This window comes from Apteryx rowi, unplaced genomic scaffold, assembly GCF_003343035.1.
Source record: "Apteryx rowi isolate R43461 unplaced genomic scaffold, aptRow1 scaffold_696, whole genome shotgun sequence".
Taxonomy (NCBI): domain Eukaryota; kingdom Metazoa; phylum Chordata; class Aves; order Apterygiformes; family Apterygidae; genus Apteryx; species Apteryx rowi.
This window is the reverse complement of record NW_020450978.1, coordinates 190,630-209,911: the sequence shown is the minus strand read 5'-3', so window position 1 is coordinate 209,911 and position 19,282 is coordinate 190,630. Positions and strand designations below refer to the sequence as shown.

Below are 19,282 nucleotides of genomic sequence, written 5' to 3'. Positions count from 1 at the left end.
TCTGATGAGATAAAATAGTCCTGACTGCTCAAATAAGAAGGGATGACCTAACGGTCAGTTGACTAAGAGTAAGGAGCCCAGGTTTTCTTCCTCACTTACCCTAGCACAGCAGACTGAATCAAACAGTTTTACCATCAGTGAAAGTGGAAGAATCTTCTACATTTGTTTGGCTTTAAGGCTTCCAGCGGAAGGCAACACAAATGTGAATTACCGCCTTCAGTCAAAATCCTAGTCCACACCTCGACGGCAGAGAATGCCTGCTGTTTACAGGTCTAACCATTCCACCAGATTTCAAACAACAGAGGAAACCAGCACAGGCTTGCAGACACAGGACTTCAAATGGACAAAGTGAAAGCAGGCTCTCTCTGGTTTCCACGCTAAAGTGTGTCTGTATTGGGCTGCTGGAAAAACAACACACAACAAGTCTGAGGCATGACGTGGGATCCAAATGGGAATGGATAGAGAAACAGGAAGAATTCAATAAAGCCATGGGCAAAGTGAAAGCTTTTGCTAATCAGCAACATTTACAAATAAGCAGAAGAAGGAAGTACCTTCTCATTTGCAGCCAGCAGTGAGACATGCTATTCAGCTAATTATTATTAAGTTTAGGTCAACATATTGTCCAACAAAAGTAATTACATTTTGCTCTTTCGCACAGTGTTTTTTGTTTTCTGAAAGCTGCTGGGCAAGGGGAATTTTCCCAGTCAAAAAAAAAAAAAAAAAAAAAAGACAGCATTTACTTGCCTGGGAAAAAAAGGCTGTCTTGATTTGATGATTCTTGAGAAATCATTAATTAGGAAAACATGGAGAGCAAAGAAACATTGAAGCTAAAGAAATGATAGCAATGCAATACCATTTCCTTCCTAAACTAGTCTTCTTGTAGGACCTGACATTTCTGACACCTAACATTACCTGAAAAAGTATACAAAAGCATCAGACTGCACAACTCTTGTTCGGATTTTGAAAATGGTTATCAGCACAAACTTATTGGATAGAGTAGCTAGCCACGCTGACCTTCTACTCAACTTTTTGAAGCTGAAAAGATCAACAATGCAGCTTCGTATCTCAAGTAACACATACACGTTAATGGTAGGTATTCCACACTTCAATAAGGCTTTATCAGGACAAAATTGTACACAGAGAATACAACACTTACACAAAAAGGAAAGCCTGTTATTGAACTAGAGAAATGTGATGTACATAAGAATTCCCTTGCTGCCTTGGGGAGAAAGCAAATTATAGCCTATGCAGTTTGAGTATTTGCAGCATTGTACTAAAAACGTTAGTTGCAAGCATAAGGCTTTTTAAATTCAAAAACCCTGCACTTTTATTTCCCCATCCCAAAATTCTTTAAAAGAAAATTATACTTCATGAGCTGAAATTTCATAAGCTCATTTTCATTGCAAAGATAATTTGGGAGTAAGCAGATAGTAAGGATGGAGGTGGCAGTGAAGAGAAGGGAGAAAGAGATGAGTTGTGCAAAAAGCCTTTGTTTGGATTCATATCACAGTTTTACATACATTTCTGTATGTATCTCAGAATAAAATATAATTGCTTTCTCAAAAAATTTCCATATCTCTATTATAGAAACATGGCTGATATTGAAAGCAAGCATACACACATCAAAAAAATAGTATCTGTGCATTTCCTATAGCAAAGCACCAGAAGAGCTAACAATACTAAACCACTAAAAAAAAAAAAAAAAAAAAAAAAAGATAAATGATTCAGAACTACAAAACTACAAAACCAAGCAGCAAACTAAAAGGCCTAACCATGAGATCTCCTTATTACACTCATTCATACTCCCTCTTTTCTTCTATTTGTTAGTCACTGGTTTTTCATATCCAAAATTCACTGGGCCAAAAATAAAGGCATTATTCTGTGTGCCTGTACTCAGAAGGGACCTGGTCCGGATCAAGGCTCTTGATGCAACAGTGAAACAGACGTCTAGACTTAATACGGGAAATCATTTGGAAGTGCATGATCCCTCTGCATACAATATAATTGTGTCCATTAACAGCTTGTTATTCAAAATGTCTCACTGCATAAAATATTTACAAGGCAACTATCAGGTAATGCTGAATACTCTTTATTTTAAAGATTTGTAGATACTGAGAAGATGTTAGCACATGACACAGGAGTTAAAATTACTATGTACACACTTCAAGATTTGATCTGTACAGAGTGCTAAACAGATTTTTGAAAAGTCAATTCAAATTAGTCATTTTACTGTTTCTTCTGGATAGTTTTATGTCTAATTACCCAAATCAAATTAAAAATAAAATATTTTTAAAATTTAATGCAATGATTTAAGCACATAAACTAGGAATATAATTAAAGAAATGCTCCTTGAAATAAACTTGTAAAGCACAGTCTCTGCTCCCAGCTAATGTTTTTTTTACCACGCTCATCTCTAACAACGTAGTTAATAGGGGTATAATGAATTGAACTACTACTATCTAATCTGGTCCATTCCTTCAGCAAATTAACACTAAACAACTAGCTGAGAAATAAAAATGAATAAATGCAGATTCACAGCAGCACCCCTCATTTTACAGTGAAGCAGCTGATTTGATCTTTAAGGTATCTATTTGACACCTGTATGCTTTCAGTATTTCCTTGCCCTATCAGACTCAGAACACCACTTGAACCTGTATTATTTTTATGGTTGCATTCAGTTTGTTTGGACTACACGTTTTATACATGTATATACAGCATAGTCTACTTTTTACTTGGACAGAGTAGTCATCTTTTCCCATGCATGTGAAACTTAAATTTTTTTCTTACTAAAACAGTTTAAAGTGAACAAGCAGCAATGTTAACATTGAATTTTCAGGCAGCTTAAGAAAAAGATTCTGATTTTGCTCTGATCGGCTTTACGTTTGACTTCCCCTTAGTTATTGTCTATTTGTTTCAGTACCAAAATACTCTAATTTTTATATTTATCTAAGTCACATTCACATATTAACACTTTCTATATTCCCTTTCCTCTTGTGGGAAAATACAGCATGTGCTATTAGAAACCTCTGCTTTAAGTTGGTATTTATATATAATATAATCAGAAGCTTCAAACAATGTTTATAATATGAGATTTACTTCTCAGGAAGACAAAGCCACAAAGTGTCACAAAGCTGCCAGATCCAGTAGCCTACGTCTTAACTGCAAAAATTTAAATGTGAGACCTCCCAGAAAGATATTCTACTGAAGAACAGGTAGCTCTCAGCCAATTCACACACAAAAATGTGTGAAAGTGTATAGGAAAAAATTGTGACAGTAGTATTACCGTATATGTATATAAAACACCCGAGCAGAGGCATACATACTCATGGAAAGGCTTCTGTCAATATTCTCCTTAATCATGGATCAGAAACCTCTTATTTGGACACTTCACACTCAGATATTTATTCCTTGTTTCCTAAATTATATCATTTTTATTTAATATGAACAATCAGATGATCTATAACTCTACCACTGTATTAGTGTTCCTTACACAAAATCTTTGCACTAGAATGCTATAAAAACTGTTAAGAAAGCATTAAGCCTATTCAGTATAAAATCAATCTTAAAATATGACTTAAAATTTGATTTGACATACAGTGTAAACTCAGGATCACATAGCACAACTTAAAACTAAAGCAAACTAAAGCAGAAGCTTAAACCTCTAGGATAGCAGGAAAGTTGCATTTTAAAACGCATTAATACAATGAGACAGTGCATGAAAACCTAGGTATTAAGAAGGATGAGTCTTGTCCTATACATATCTGAAAAAATGACGTCATTCCAGAATCTCCAAAGGTGGAAAGGAAACAACCTGTGGTTGTTACATCATGGGGAAGAGCAGACAGGCACAACTAAAATGAAAGACCTGAATAAATACATCTGGAAAAGACAGTGCAAGTCTCTCTCATGGATGCATCATCTTTAGTGCAAGTCAGAACTGGTGAGAGCCCAATCTTTCTCTTCATACCTCAATACCTTCTCCTTTGGCCTGCTTCCTCTTCAGATGCACCATTGCCTTATGGGAGGACTGTGAAAGCAGAGTGCAAAAAGACTGGGGACTCGCGGCCTAAAGAGAGAGCGGAAGAGGATTCACGTCTCTGGCTGCACCTCTGCCCTGCGGTCCCCCACCGGAGGAGCTCCTTGCCCTGCAGGCGCAGGCTGAGGCACGCCAGGACACAGCCAGGAGAGCTGTGCAAAAGGGGCAGAGAAAACCCTTAGTCCCGAGTAACTCGGCCTGAAGATTTGAACCCTACAGATGCAGCATAATACAGTGCTAAAAGCAGAGGAATTTAAGTTAGGAAAATATGCAGTCCTAATTCTGCAGTATTTGTTATGTAAGCTTGGACAAAGTAACTACCCTCTTCATCACTTGTCATTTGTAAAACGGGGAGAACAGTTAGCATTTGATCTCATGATTTCGATGTGTTTTTTGGAGAGGCGAGGGGGTCAGAGAGAGACTGGAGCCCTAATTATATAGAAAGGATAAGGAAACCGTTCATGGAAGGTAGGTTAGTATATATTCTTTTTCTGACAGAGACTGGAGAATTCCTGTGGTATACATCTGAAAATCTTCCTACGTCTTTTCTGGAGAATCCAACAAAGAAAAGAGCCAAGTTGGGAAACAGACTATTTTTCCACAAAAAAGACATGTACAGTTACAGGCAAATTAAGCTGCCTTTTGCTTCAAAGTATAATCCTTCCTTCACGCATATTTAAAACTAATAGAATTTCTTTTTCAAGAAAGTCTTGCATATCTGCCTTCACCACGAACAAATGTTACAATAACAATTGTGCTTTCCATTACAGAGCATATTTTTCAACTTCCACTTTAAAAATCATCCAGGATAACAACTCTAAGGTAATTAAGTCTGGCAGCTCATAATTGAATTGCTAGAAGACAAAATGTCACAGCTCCTCAAAACTCTTATTTCAGCCTATTTTATCATAACAAAGATACTTGAGACATAAGCTATCCTAGAAAGTTCAGTAGGTTACGCTTTTAATTTTTAAACCAATATCCTCTATTGATAGGAATTTTAATGCAGATCCAACTATAACCTGAACAAAGACACTTTATGCGGCAGTATTTATATCCCTACCTTCAGAAGTAGCTGTAGCAGCAGAAGTGCTTTCAGGCCACTATAAATGCATACAGATTTGCCCCAGTGTGCTGCTTTAACTATACACCAATTGAGTTAAGTGCTAAAATTTTCTAGGCTTAGCTACACCAATATTTTACTTCAAGGTAGCTGATCCATCATAACTGTCGGTGTGCATGCTCTTAGCCCATGGCAAATGCAGGATAATTTGAGTTATTTTGTCCTGCTTCATTGAAAACTAAGATGACTCAAATTACTTTAGATTTGCTTCGGGCTAAACTTGCACACATGGACAGCTATAATGGATCAACCGACATGCGGTAAAATATTGGTGGGGCGAAGCCCAGCGCTGAAATAGATCAGTAGCCCTTTTCCTTCCCCACAGCACTTAACGCAATGAGGGCCGAACCAGAGCTGAGCTTTTGAGAGCTCAAAGCACTCCAGCGAGCACTCAAGTGAAAAACAACTAGTGAGCTCCTGCATCTTGCTGTCTGTAAGAGCAGTGTGAGCAATACAATAACTTGAATACAAAGATCAAGAGTTGCACGGTTTACTCAGTTAACGTTGCTCCTAATTACTCTAGTTTTGCTAGCTTTGCTTATTCTTCTGTTTCGCCTTTTATCACCTTGTCCTTTCCTGACTTGTTCCCACCCCACCTTCCCCCTTCCCAGTCAGCTCCAATCATAATTCCCGGGTTTCAGCAGTCTCAGAGAGCCTTCTTCAAAATGGCAAGTCTTTCCAGACACGTCCATCAACAGTGCTTGCAGCACCTACCTACTTTACGTTTGTGAACTGAACTGCTGTGCTATTTATCTTTTCCATCTGCATTAGGCAAAACTAGTTGGAATATTATCTCATGTAGCAGCCATATACTGACACTAACCCCTTTGGTCACCCTCTCTCATTTTTCTCCCCCTTCTTCTGAGAATTCTCAAATTAAACCCACATTTTAATTTTTTTTTCAGGTAGGTGTTGAGACACTTTCAACTACTTCCCTAAAATCCAGGTTTTACTGCAAGCCCATCAGTTATTAAAATCCTGCTTAAAACAATTAACACACATCAGTTGTCAATTATTAAAATACATTGCTAATTCCAGTGAAACTTACTGGTTCATACCAAGACAAGACTTTTACAAATGAAACTTCCAAGAGAAAAATAAAAAAGATGCAACTAACTTCTAGGCATTAGACAATCGGACATCAGATACTACCATGTATTTTCCTTGGTACCTCATACAGCAGTTTGTATTTTGTAGCATATGCTGAATACAATTGCATAATAATCTGTATCACTTCCTATGCTATTCATTTTTAATTGAGAACAGGTGAGAATATAAGCTGTACATGTCTATTACAAGTGCTTTAGAGAAGTCCTATCTGGTTCAACTACACAGGAAACTGTCAAAGATATGAGAAATTCTCCTTGAAACCTAACCCTGCAGAAGGGCTCGGTGGTTTCTGATGATGTCATATGAGAAACTACAGCAACAGCTAAAGAACAGAGCAGGGCTCCCTTGAGACTCCAACTTTGGCAAGTTGCACTGAAATGCTGCAAGATTATTTCTGAAACTGAGATTACTGAAATTTAATACTGCTTTTTGAAAACTGTACTGCACACAATTCATCATGCCAAAGCTATGATTCCAGGAAGAAAGGACCATCTGCTTTGGTTTGGTTTGTGTTTTTTTTTTTAAGGTTCGTCCTTAATCAATTTAAAGTTTTTTGATATGCTGGAATGCTAAGAATTAATAACTTAAGAACTAGATAAGTGACTCAATGCTTCTCACTGAGGCACTGTCTCCTGTGATTTTATTTATACCTAAATTGAAAATAACTGCCTATTTGCAATACATAGTCATATACCCTTATGCTTTTCACCTGTAAAGGAGATGACAAGGACTCTGGAGCTAGTTCCATTCCCAAGCTTTGCCCTTCCCCTACCATACCAAATGGATCAGTATAATCTCTCACAGACCTATTTTTACACAACTAGGATAGTACTTATGACAAAATAGGTACAATGCTTAATACCTGCAAGGTTTTCAGACACATGGAAATGAAAGGGGTGCATAACAAATCTTTTATTACTCCTAATTTTAAATTAAATACTTGAAAAAATAACCTTCAAAGGATCAGAGGAATTAAGGCTGTAAATTCATCTAATATTTTTCTCAAACTCAAAGCAAGATTAATCATTACATAAAGGTTTATTAGAAGTTACATTTAGCCGATACGTCAATACTTCTGTAGTCCCATATGTTTGATCAGCTACAAGTGATTCATATAAATATATGAAAATATGAAACTGAAAAACATGATGAAAGTAGTTGTTCTAATTTCCAGAAATATTATACCCTAGTGATCAACATATAAAGTAACAATATCTGCAATGCACTGAAACTGTCCAGCTCATTTTCAAGTTATTTTCTGGCCTTTAAAAGTTTATAAAATAGACAAAGCTTTTATGTAAAAAACCCAGGACTGTTTAACAAACAACAACAAAATCCTGCAAACATCTGCTAAAGGTCTATCACACAACACGGCAGGGCCGTTAGAGACAAGTAGGAGAAATTCTGCTCTTCCTGATTAGACTCAGGGTTATCCTCTTTGGACACTATTTCCTACCATGTTACTGCCCCATCAAACTTCAAATGGATTCACAATGAAATTTTCCTCTCTCCACCTCCATTTAAGCCAAGAGTCTTGCTTTCCAACTGTCCCCTAATTATGAGGCTATAGAGAATATTTTATTTTTGCAAGGTTCTGGCACTCAGATGCAGGCTGACTAAACAAGGAGGCTTGTGTTTCTAAACCCTCTTTTTAGTTACACTGTGCTAGAATAGAAGCTGATCATTCACAGTTTTAAGACCACCAAATGACAGCTTGGCTTAAGGACACAGTTTAACCAAATTCCTCTCCTGCAATTAGTAAACTGTTAATCTCACGCTATTAAAAAATAAGCTATAACACATGACATTGCAATCTAAGTACCCACACCCCATATATTTTGGAGGATATTTAGGGATCTGGCATATATAACTATAGTGGTTTATAACATTACAGATTCAGGCATCCGCTCCACTTCACTGCCAGAAATTGCCATCCTGTAACAGAAACAACAGAAGTAAATGTCTGTCTGTGCCACCTCTACCACTGCAGTCCCCACTGCGGAGTATAAGCCCAGAATTTCATTAGTGGCTTAAGCTACTATCTCAGACCATGAGCAAGAATGTCATTAGCGGCTGGTAACATTAACCTGCCACAGCTATATCTGCCTGAACCCACTCAAATCTATTATACAGGCATACCTCATTTTATTGTGCTTCGCTTTATTGCGCTTCGCAGATAGTGCATTTTTTTACAAATTGAAGGTTTGTGGCAACCCTGCGTCAAGCAAGTCTATCGGCACCATTTTTCCAACAGCATGTGCTCACTTCATGTCTCTGTGTCACATTTTGGTAATTCTCACAATATTTCAAACTTTTTCATTATTATTATATCTGTTATGGTGATCTGTGATCAGTGATCTTTGGTGTTACTGTTGTAATTGTTTTGGGGCATCACGAACCGTGCCCCTATAAGACAGCAAACTTAATTGATAAATGTTGCATGTGTTGTGACTGCTCCACCGACCGGCTGTTCTCCCATCTCTCTCCTTCTCCTCAGGCCTCCCTATTCCCTGAGACACAACAATATTGAAATTAGGGCAATTAATAACCCTACAATGGCCTCTAAGTGTTCAAGTGAAAGGAAGAGTCGCACGTCTCACTTTAAATCAAAAGTTAGAAATGATGAAGCCTAGTGAGGAAGGCATGTCGAAAGCTGAGATAAGCCGAAAGCTCGGCCTCTTGCACCAAACAGCTGAGTTGTGAATGCAAAGGAAAAGGTCTTGAAGGAAATTCAAAGTGCTACTCCAGTGAACACAYGAAYRGTAAGAAAGCGAAACAGCCTTATTGCTGATATRGAGAAAGTTTTAGTGGTCTGGATAGAAGATCAAACCAGCCACAACATTCCCTTCAGCCAAAGCCTAATCCAGAGCAAGGCCYGAAGTCTCTTCAATTCTGTGAAGGCTGAGAGGGGTGAGGAAGCTGCAGAAGAAAAGTTTGAAGCTAGCAGAGGTTGGTTCATGAGGTTTAAGGAAAGAAGCCGTCTCCATAACAAAAAAGTGCAAGGTGAAGCAGCAAGTGCTGATGCAGAAGCTGAAGCAAGTTCTCCAGAAGAACAAGCTAAGATAACTGATGAAGGTGGCTACGCTAGACAACAGATTTTCAATGTAGACGAAACAGCCTTATACTGGAAGAAGATGCCATCTAGGACTTTCATAGCTGGAGAGGAGAAGTCAATGCCCGACTTCAAAGGACAGGCTGACTCTCTTGTTAGCGGCTAATGCAGCTGGTGACTTTAAGTTGAAGCCAATGCTCATTTACCCTTCCGAAAATGCTAGGGCCCTTAAGAATTATGCTACATCTACTCTGCCTGTGCTCTGTAAATGGAACAACAAAGCCTGGATGACAGCACATCTGTTTACAACATGGTTTACTGAATATTTTAAGCCCACTGTTGAGACCTACTGCTCAGAAAAAAAAGATTCCTTTCAAAATATTACTGTTCATTGACAACGTACCTGGTCACCCAAGAGCTCTGATGGAGATGTACAATGACATTAATGTTGTTTTGATGCCTGCTAACACAACATTCATTCTGTAGCCCAAGGATCAAGGATTCATTTCGACTTACAAGTCTTATTATTTAAGAAATACATTTTGTAAGGCTGTACCTGCCATCCACCTGATGGATCTGGGCAAAGTAAATTGAAAACCTTCTGGAAAGGATTCACCATTCTAGATGCCATTAAGAACATTCGTGATTCACAGGAGGAGGTCAAAATATCAACATTAACAGGAGTTTGGAAGAAGTTGATTCCAACTCTCATGGATGACTTTGAGGGGTTCAAGACTTCAGGGGAGGAAGTAATTGCAGATGTGGTGGAAACAGCAAGAGAACTAGACTTAGAAGTGGAGCCTGAAGATGTGACTGAATTGCTGCAATCTCATGATTAATGGATGAGGAGTTGCTTCTTATGGGTGAGCAAAGAAAGTGGTTTCTTGAGATGGAAGCTACTCCTGGTGAAGATGCTGTGAACATTGTTGAAATGACAACAAAGGATTTAGAATATGACATAAACTTAGTTGATAAAGCAGCAGCAAGGTTTGAGAGGATTGACTCCAGTTTTGAAAGAAGTTCTCTTGCGAGTAAAATGCTATCAAACAGCATTGCATACTACAGAAAAATCCTTCATGAAAGGAAGAGTCAATCGATGTGGCAAACTTCATTGCTGTCTTATTTTAAGAAATTGCCACAGCCACCCCAACCTTCAGCAATGACCACCCTGATCAGTCAGTAGCCATCAACATCAAGGCAAGACCCTTGATCAGCAAAAAGATTACGACTCGCTGAAGGCTCAGATGATGGTTAGCATTTTTTAGCAATAAAGTATTTTTTAATTATGTACATTGTTTTTTTAGACATAATGCTATTGCACACTTAATAGACTACAGCACAGTGTAAACATAACTTTTGTATGCACTGGGAAAACAAAAAATTCAAGTGAGTCGCTTTATTGCAATATTCACTTTATTGTGGTGGTCTGGAACTGAACCCGCAATATATCCGAGGTATGCCTGTATGGGCTAAGTTTATGCACTGAAGTGTGGATTGAAAAATCAGCTTCTAAACAACCCTTGACTCCTTTTGAGGAACAAAATTTTGCCGAGCATATATAACATCCAAGCTTCTGAAGCTGACCTTCAATTTTTATTTAGGACATTCTAATACTAACCAAGCACACAAAAAAATGTTTTGTTACAAAGATACATGCTACTTAGGAAGAGATTAACCTATGAATCCTCCAGACCATACTCCTAGATTCCACCTTCCAATGTTTCTTTAAAAATTACATATGCAGCTGATTTGAAGATTCCAAAACATCTTTGCTGCATTATGAAGATAAAACATTTACCTAAATACGTATTTTCTGATTTTCTGCAACTATAGAAGAGATGTCTTTGTTCAAGTAAAACTGACCACAAGGTTTGAATGTTAGCAAAAGAATATCTTACCTAGTTGCAACTCTTATTTAGAGAAATAAAACCCCAAGCAAGTGAATGCAATAACAGCACAACAATATGAGAGTTCCTCCTTATGGAATCCTGCCAAAATTATCTGTTTAGATGAATGGCCTGACAAAAGAGAACCATAAATAAGGTTACTCTTTCAACATCATAAAGTTGACGCAGATCCTGCCCAAGCTAGTTTTGTATAAAACAGCAAATAAATCTAAGAAATAAACAAAATGCAGAGAGATCTTTTATATCAAATAAGTCTGCCTATTTATTCAGAAACTGTTTGTGCAACAATTTTTGGCCTGTCTGAAATGGTTTCTCTGATCAGATCTGTTCTCAGCCTACATCACTATACATACTGATTATTTACTATCCTGTACAGCATATTTCTGGTAACCAAGTTCAGTTTAAAACTACAATTATTAAAATGAAGTACCACCTTGCAATTGTCTATGGGGCTTTTTTTTTCTGCCCCCCAACCTCCCCAATAGTTTAAACTGGATAATGAAGAAAGAAGCCTGATGAGAGCATTTGCAGCAAGGGGTTAAAAAGCACTAAAAACATAGTTTTGAAAAAGACTTCAAAATACTTTCAGTAAGTAAAGAAGCTATATGGTTATGTAAGCAACAGCAGCATCTGTAATATCTTTAAAATAAAATGTTTAAACATGCAGTCTAGGTGCCCTCTGCGAGATTTATGGGTTAACTTCTCAATATGCCATATATATTTTATATAAGTTTTTTTGTAAATAATGAAAGAGTATTTAAACCTACATCATTTAACAGGATACAAACAGTGCTGGGCAAGATAATTTTTTTAACACATTTTCTTTCCCAATTAAAGGATTTAGTGACCTACCAAATCCTGGAATGCTTTTGAGACTGGATTTGAGACAGATTTTTTCAAGTCTGAGGTAGCTGTATCGCAGCAGGCAGTTCCACAGGAACATCCAGTCCATTCGTGTGCGATGGTTCATGATAATGACACTCCTTTCTCCAGGAACAAATCCATCACCGGTGACAACAACCTTGGCACCAAACACCATCTCCAGCAAAGCCTAGAATTAACATTTAAGTATAATGACTTTATTCCCAGAAGAGAAGCAACAGCCCATTAGCAATCAAAATTAATTTCAATGCTATCATTTCATTTATTCACACACATTGTCACTGGTAAACAAACTTCTCATTGTTTTCTAATTAAAAAAAACAGCTTTTCCACAATAACAGTCAGCTGTTTCCTTTAATGAAAGAGGAAACAACAATTAAATTGCACTTCTTAAAAACCTTTTCTTATGACCAAAGTGTCCAGCATGAAGCTTAACTTGCCCCATTTTTTCCAGAACACTATCAGGTGTGAATAAAAATATGGGAATCAGTATGGATTGTAACTTGCTGGGTAAAAACTACAGAAAGAAAAACTGGCTGCACAAATCATCTATTGCTCAGTATCATTAGTGCTGGGAAGATACTTGAAGCTGCTCTGCTCTCTGCCTGGGTCCAAAGGGTCAACACATTTGTGCTTAATTTCTACCTGCAAGAATGGCTAGAATATAAATACAGAAAGAGCAGCTGACAGGGAGAAATCCCAGACAAGCTTGAATATAGCACTGATATACACCTATGTCTGTTCAAGTCTACAGAGCTATCTTGAAGTGTGGGCCTTCCCTGCCCACAAATGCTGATGCACATCTAAGAAGTTCCTTCATGATGCAGGAACTAAGCCTTCAACTTGGAAGGATGCAAAAAAGAAGCAGGGCAAACAGCTTTCTCCACTTGGCCTAGGTGGAGATAATCAATGATATTAAAAGCTCACATATAAAACATGTTTCTTGTTTCACCCACTACATTGCTCTTAAGGGTCAAGTTATAAACTACGGGCAGGTCGTTTATCAGAAGGAAAAGAGGGCCTGGTTTCATAACCCAGCACCGCTGGGCCATACAGTACATAACCCCAGGCCCAGCGGCATGCTCTGGCCATGTCCACACCACTCGAGTCTCGCAGCTTCCAAAGCAAGGCGGCCACATCCAAATTGCCTATTGGAAATGGTTTCTGACCCACTTTAACTCCCCAAAGCACGCCAGGAAATGTAGGGAAGAGTGCTGGTTGGCCATAGCAAAGGAACCAGATGAGGCAAATAATTAAAAAATACGGACAACTGAATGGTAGTGCGTGGCACCATTTAATACCTAATCTAGAACACAGTGGAAAGGTACAAAATTCCAGGAAACAGGGGCAGACAACAGAAATTACCTAAAGGTATGACTTAGAGCCCTGAGGTTTTGACTGCTATACCTAACCTCTTAGCATGGAAGAATAAAGGACCAAAATGTGATTGGACTGACAAACATCTAGAGGGGTAAATTTAACATTTGGCCTTGAAACAGAAAATATAAGCATTTAGGATTTCCCCATTAGCTTCTCTTCTCCCTTCTCCCCCTAGGAAAATACAGAAAAAGAGCAAAGTCTAGTCATTTAAAAAGAGCCCCAGGAAGTAGAAGACTTTTCTATTCTGCTCGTCCTTCTGCCACCTCTGCGCCACAGAAGCTTAAAGAACACAAATTTCTCAGTTTAAGCTAAGTCACCTATAAAATTGGAATGACAGTTCCACAACCGCATATTACTTGAGATCTCAGAATGAAAAGCATTATATGTGCCAAATATTAATGCTGTTAATAATCCAGCTCACTCTAATTCTGGCAAAAGTGTAGCTCATCAAGAATAACCTGAACCACTGCAAAAGCAGAACAGGTTGTATAGCTCAAAATGGAAGAGATTTTTCTTCACTTCAGAAAAGAGAGAAGCAGCCGATTTTTGGATAGTTTAGTAAGAATCTTACTACTTCTTTAATATCTAGTTAAACATATCAGTGAACAGATCTCCTGTTCTACATAACCAAAATGCTAAAACAAGACAGACTATAAACTGAAGCAGTTAAGGACCCAACTAGTAACCTCTTCTGACTCTGCTAGAAGGGATATAACATTTCAGAGGAGTGAGGAAGACGGAAGTTTCTTAAAACTACAGAGGCACAGCTTCCGTGCTGGGAGTCCCACTGGTCCACATCAGTTTATCCTTTGGAGACACAAGTCCCTGCTTTTCCTGACCAAGAATGGAGTTGTGTTAGGATGGAAAACTAACTCAGACAAGGTCTGAGACTGAGAAAGGTTGGGTGAAAAACCACAGAGACCCATTTTTTTAACCTAAAACCTTGAGTTTCTTTTAAGACGGATTCCTTTTCAGAAAAATATTCAAATTATTTTGGTTTAGTCCCAGTGTAGACTGAAATCAAACCTCTGGACTGCAAAAGTTACCGCAAAGTAGTTGTAATAATCCAAAGTTATAAAGCCAGGCAGCTAATCAAATAAAAGGCCAGTAGTTTGCAATTTGGGGGAGTTTGCAATTTTAGAAAAATCAGGAGACAAAAAGAGAAAGGGTCAATCTTCTGACACTGTCAGTACTCAGCTAAATTTCATCATGGCAAGAAATAATGATGCCTATATTCTCTTTGCTGGTAATTATTTCATCCCTCTTAATTTCATTGCATTTAGTAATGGTGAAAAGGACAAAAATTTTACAACATGAAACAGCTCAGATCCCTTTAAAACAAGGAAAACCAAAATTATTTGATGCATCAGAAGGTACATATTTCTGAGCATCAATATAGCATTTTACTACAGAAAAAATAAGCAAATCTTTAAAAGACCTACAGGAACAAAGCCTCTTGATTTTTAGAGAACTACAGACAAAGAGACAGTTAGATCCCATTCATACCAACTTTCTCCAGGAACAATTCAGGGAAAAGCTTTGTTGTTCATTTCCAGATTGCTATAGCTATAATAATGATGCAGTATAAATGAGGAAGACTTCATCTCTACAGGAAGTTCTTCTTCTTGTCCTGAAATCATGTCTCTAATTCAACTACAAGGACTAAATTCTAAGAGGATTAAGTAACAGAACAGTAAAGGTCGGCAACAACATACCAGACAGTGAATAATTTTCTTAATTAGATGGATGGAACACAGTAGAAAGGAGGAGTTTCTAAGACAACTCATTTAGGAAACTCTGCTATTAAAAAAAAACAAAAATAAAAAAACAAACAAACAAAAAAACAAAACTCCTGCTTACTAGTGCTTCACCCACCCTCCTCTGATCAGCATCCAACTGACACTGGATGGAGATATCAAAAAGGACTTTTCAGGACTAGAATTAAGATGTGGCATTAGTTAAAACATAAATTAAATTGTGGGAGAAGATGGGGACTGCAGACAGGCACACAAACATTCAGCAACACTGAGCTGAAACGGAAAGTCTCCACTGAAAGCAAGAACGTTAGAGTCTACTCAACAAAAGCATAAAAATCTTTTTTAAAAAAAAATCCGAAGTGTTAGTAAGCAAACTAAGTCCTAGGATAACTAACAGTTGGCTCAAACTGCAACTTACCACTGGGAGTGTGAACCAAGTGGCCACAACGCAATCAGTGATCCAGCGATACCAGGCCGGTGAGATAACCATCAAAGGTAGAAAAGGACTGAGCATGAAAATACTTCCAAAAAAGCTTCCCAAGAATAGTGCAAGTAGAAAGTATATCCCTTTCCATGACACCATGGCTCTGAAAAAGAAAGTTGGCATTATGTTAGATAGAGATAAGCCACAAGTAATTATAGAACTCTTCAAATCCATAGGTTCAGTTGGAAGTAATATTCCCCCTTTTTCCTCATGGTTACCAGTGCATGAAGACAGTAAAAGTAACCAAAATATTCCACCTTACAAGCAGCAGTTAGAGAACAACTATATAAACACGGTAATTTGTAAGGCACATTGGGACATTAAAGGGGTCATAAAAGTACCGGCTACATCATAATTTCCTCCACTTATTACAGTATGTAGTTCCATTCTAAAATCTTCAGAAAGCTATTTTTATAACACAAAGCTACAGCAGAACTATATAAGAGAGTACCTCCTACATTAAACTTTTCATCCCTTATCTCTGACTTTGGTAAAGTACTAATGTTGGCATTTTCTGAAGATAAGAAACATTGCTTTTCCATTTCTCCACTGTGTTTCTTCTTGCTAAGCGCAGTGCTCCAGTAACTTTTCTTCCCCATCTAGCAAGGACCGTGCGTGCCCTCCTGCAGGACCATCACACCTTGCATGACATTTAGAAGAATCTGACCAGCCGTTTCCAGCACTATTTCCCTTTCATCACAAGAGGACAGGCAAGCAGCCTCGGAAACTTCCCAGCTCACTCTGGCTTAGAGAATTTGGGAGTTTTTGAACTCTGTTGTACTTCAACTGTCCTTATCAGTTATTTTCCAGTGTATTCCACCAAAATCCAGCCTTTGGTTTTTAAGACAGTAGTCTAGACTTGAAATATTTCAGTGTCTGTAGTATCAGCTAGACTTCCTTATTATAAATTAAAATGTACAACGCATAGAGCTTCTTAATGCATTATGGCAGAACACTCATAGCAATCCTCCAAGCATTTGTAATGGCTACAAGCTTTTACAATTTAGCGACTACTACCAGCTATGACAAAGCAAATGTGGAAATATCAATTTTCTAAATTAGAGCCTAAAAATAGACTGTTTCCAGCTATTTAGGTCTCAACCAATTGTTTAGAAAATAAAAGGTTAAGTAGAAGTCACTTTTCAGTCACTTTACTGAATTCCTCTTTTGACAGGCTATTTTAGAAATTATAAGAGCTCAGACAGACAGGACTTCAGGACAAGAAAAACAGGAAGCTGGTGTTTTTAATTTTAAAATGAGCAATGGAAAAGTAATCCATTAAGCCTTGTGTACTGTAACATACATGATTTATCTCAAGTGTGTTTTTGTGTCATAGTCCATAGCAATAAAGGTCGCACAGCAAAGTATTGAAAAGTCAAGAAATGGCAGTGGTAGCGTTGCTAGCACATGACCTTGCTTCTGCTACTTCAGACTGACAAGTAACAGGAAAGTAGCTTGATTTTGGTATACTTTTAGGTTTAAACAATGTCCTAAACTGTACATATTTAGAGAAAGGGCAGGACAAGAGGCCACAGAAGGGGAGGGGGGGTTGTTGTTTTTTTTCTAATGTAAGAAGGATATAGGAAGCTGTATTTAGCCTGAATTCTCCAGCACAGCAAAAAAATAACACTGAATGCAAATGTTTGCTGATAGTTATACCAGAAAGATTTTAATATAACCAAGTTTGAATTCAAACAAATACACATTATTTACATCCTGAAGTGCACAGTCCTCCCTTTCTGGCTAGCACCAGGAGCTACCTAACCAACTGGCCACATATGCACACACTAAGTAGGACCAATTTTAACATTTTGAAGGATCCTTGAGGAGCACTGCCCTGAAGAAGCAATGCTCCAAATGCATTCTTGAATTTGCTACTGCAAACCATGTGGGGAAAGTCTTAAATAAAGGTAGAAGAGGACAAAAGAAGAAAGCCAGAGGACAGAAACAAAAGGAAAGGCAAAAAAAAAAAAAAAAGGCATTAATTGCAGCAGGGCTGGAAGAAAAGAACTTCTCCCAACATGTCAACAGTTGAGGCCTGCAAAAGAGACTACAGGGGATTAAAATTCAATGTGCTTGATCTAATCAGGAACATGAATTTTTCTGAGGAACAAACAAAGCAAAGCAACTGGAAACATCTAAGGGCAGCTTTCAGACACGTAAATCCCACAAACAGGAACAGAGCAGTTTGTTCAGCTACAGCCAGCAGCTCTGGTTCTTCCCAAGGCTGCTCAGAGCCGCTGGTCACCATGCCAGGCAACATGACGTCTGCCGGGCGCCCTGGCTCCAGGCGACAACGCGGAGGCGCTCTGCCCAGGTCAAAACGCTGCCCCCCAGCAGCACCACTAACCCGGCGTAAATGACAGCAGACACTGCCAGGTGCTGCTTCTCATCCCTTCCCAAATAGCTCTTCCTGGTTGAGAACTGTGCTTCAACTCTTAGCAAAGCCATCTTGATCTGCTATTTACAGGCTGAGCTTTTGGGTTTACATTTGCCCTTCTCTCAAGTTACAGAACAGAGTCAAATATTAAAAAAAAAAAAAAAAGTTTTCTGTATTTTCTATGGAAGATTGTCTCATAAACTTCTTTTTCCCCCTAGACAAAGGTATCTGAGCAAAGACCTTAGGAAGTTCAAAAGTTTCTTTTCTTCAGCCTGCACCCCAGAAGCATTTTGTTTAAGAAAGATTACAGCATATACATATGTAAGTCATACTACGTTCCACTGGCTTAAACACTGCAGCGTTTACATCTAGACACAAATGATATTCTGTGCCCTTTTAATCGATGCCATCTATCCTTCTCACAGTCACAATTTTAAAATGTGACACATCCCATAAATTTTGCTTATTGCTTTCTATATAAATACATATATATGTACATCTTTACACATGTATATATCTGGAAGGATACTCTTGTCATTCTGAGTATTACCTTCATCACAATAAAATACATCCCATGCAAACGGGTAAGAGAATCAGAAAAACAACTCCCTCTTATGAATGCAAGCAAAACCACAAAATGAGAAACCTGCGGTAGGCTGACCAGTGGAAAAAAACCATTCAACTGGCCTCCTGAATTGAGCACTCCACGGGATCATTTTAGCTACAAGGTGAAACTGCCCACACACTCAACTCGTTTATTTTTGTTTGTGGCTTCACGTGACAGAATTACAGCCTGGACAACAGGGTACATGATTTAAAATGTATCTGCCTACACATGTCATCTGGGAAACATGTGCACCTATTCTCTTTGTGACTGTCAGTGCCGGACGGGTATTCATCTCACAAGGTCCTGCGCACGCTGGCTGCCGCTGGCACGTGCCCGGAGCTGGCAAGCAGGTCAGCGAGAGCATCGCTCTGCCTGTGCTTCGAGCAGGGAGGGGAGAGAGAGGAGGCTGCAGAGCCAGGCGGGGTTTGACACGTTCGCTAGACCAGGTGTGTGCAGCGCCAGGGCCACGTGCCCTCCCAACTCCCTGCCTCTCCCCCCTGCCGCAGTACCCAGCGAGTTTGGGACGGAGAGCAGCGGCACGCTCCACGGCCAGGCCACCATGCC

General features: G+C 38.6%; 1 protein-coding gene across 2 annotated transcripts in view; it reads right to left on the bottom strand.

Annotated features, from left to right (window-relative positions):
* The window catches only part of LCLAT1 (lysocardiolipin acyltransferase 1), a 127,221-nt gene that overhangs the window by 66,766 nt on the left and 41,173 nt on the right, over positions 1 to 19,282 (bottom strand). For both annotated transcript variants that reach the window (XM_026086486.1, XM_026086485.1), the window contains 2 exons: positions 15,666 to 15,834; positions 12,081 to 12,279 (listed from right to left, as the gene is read on the bottom strand). In XM_026086486.1, coding sequence (XP_025942271.1) covers positions 12,081 to 12,279; positions 15,666 to 15,830 — 364 coding nt within the window. In that variant the 5' untranslated portion in view covers positions 15,831 to 15,834. The remainder of the gene's footprint in view (positions 1 to 12,080; positions 12,280 to 15,665; positions 15,835 to 19,282) is intronic.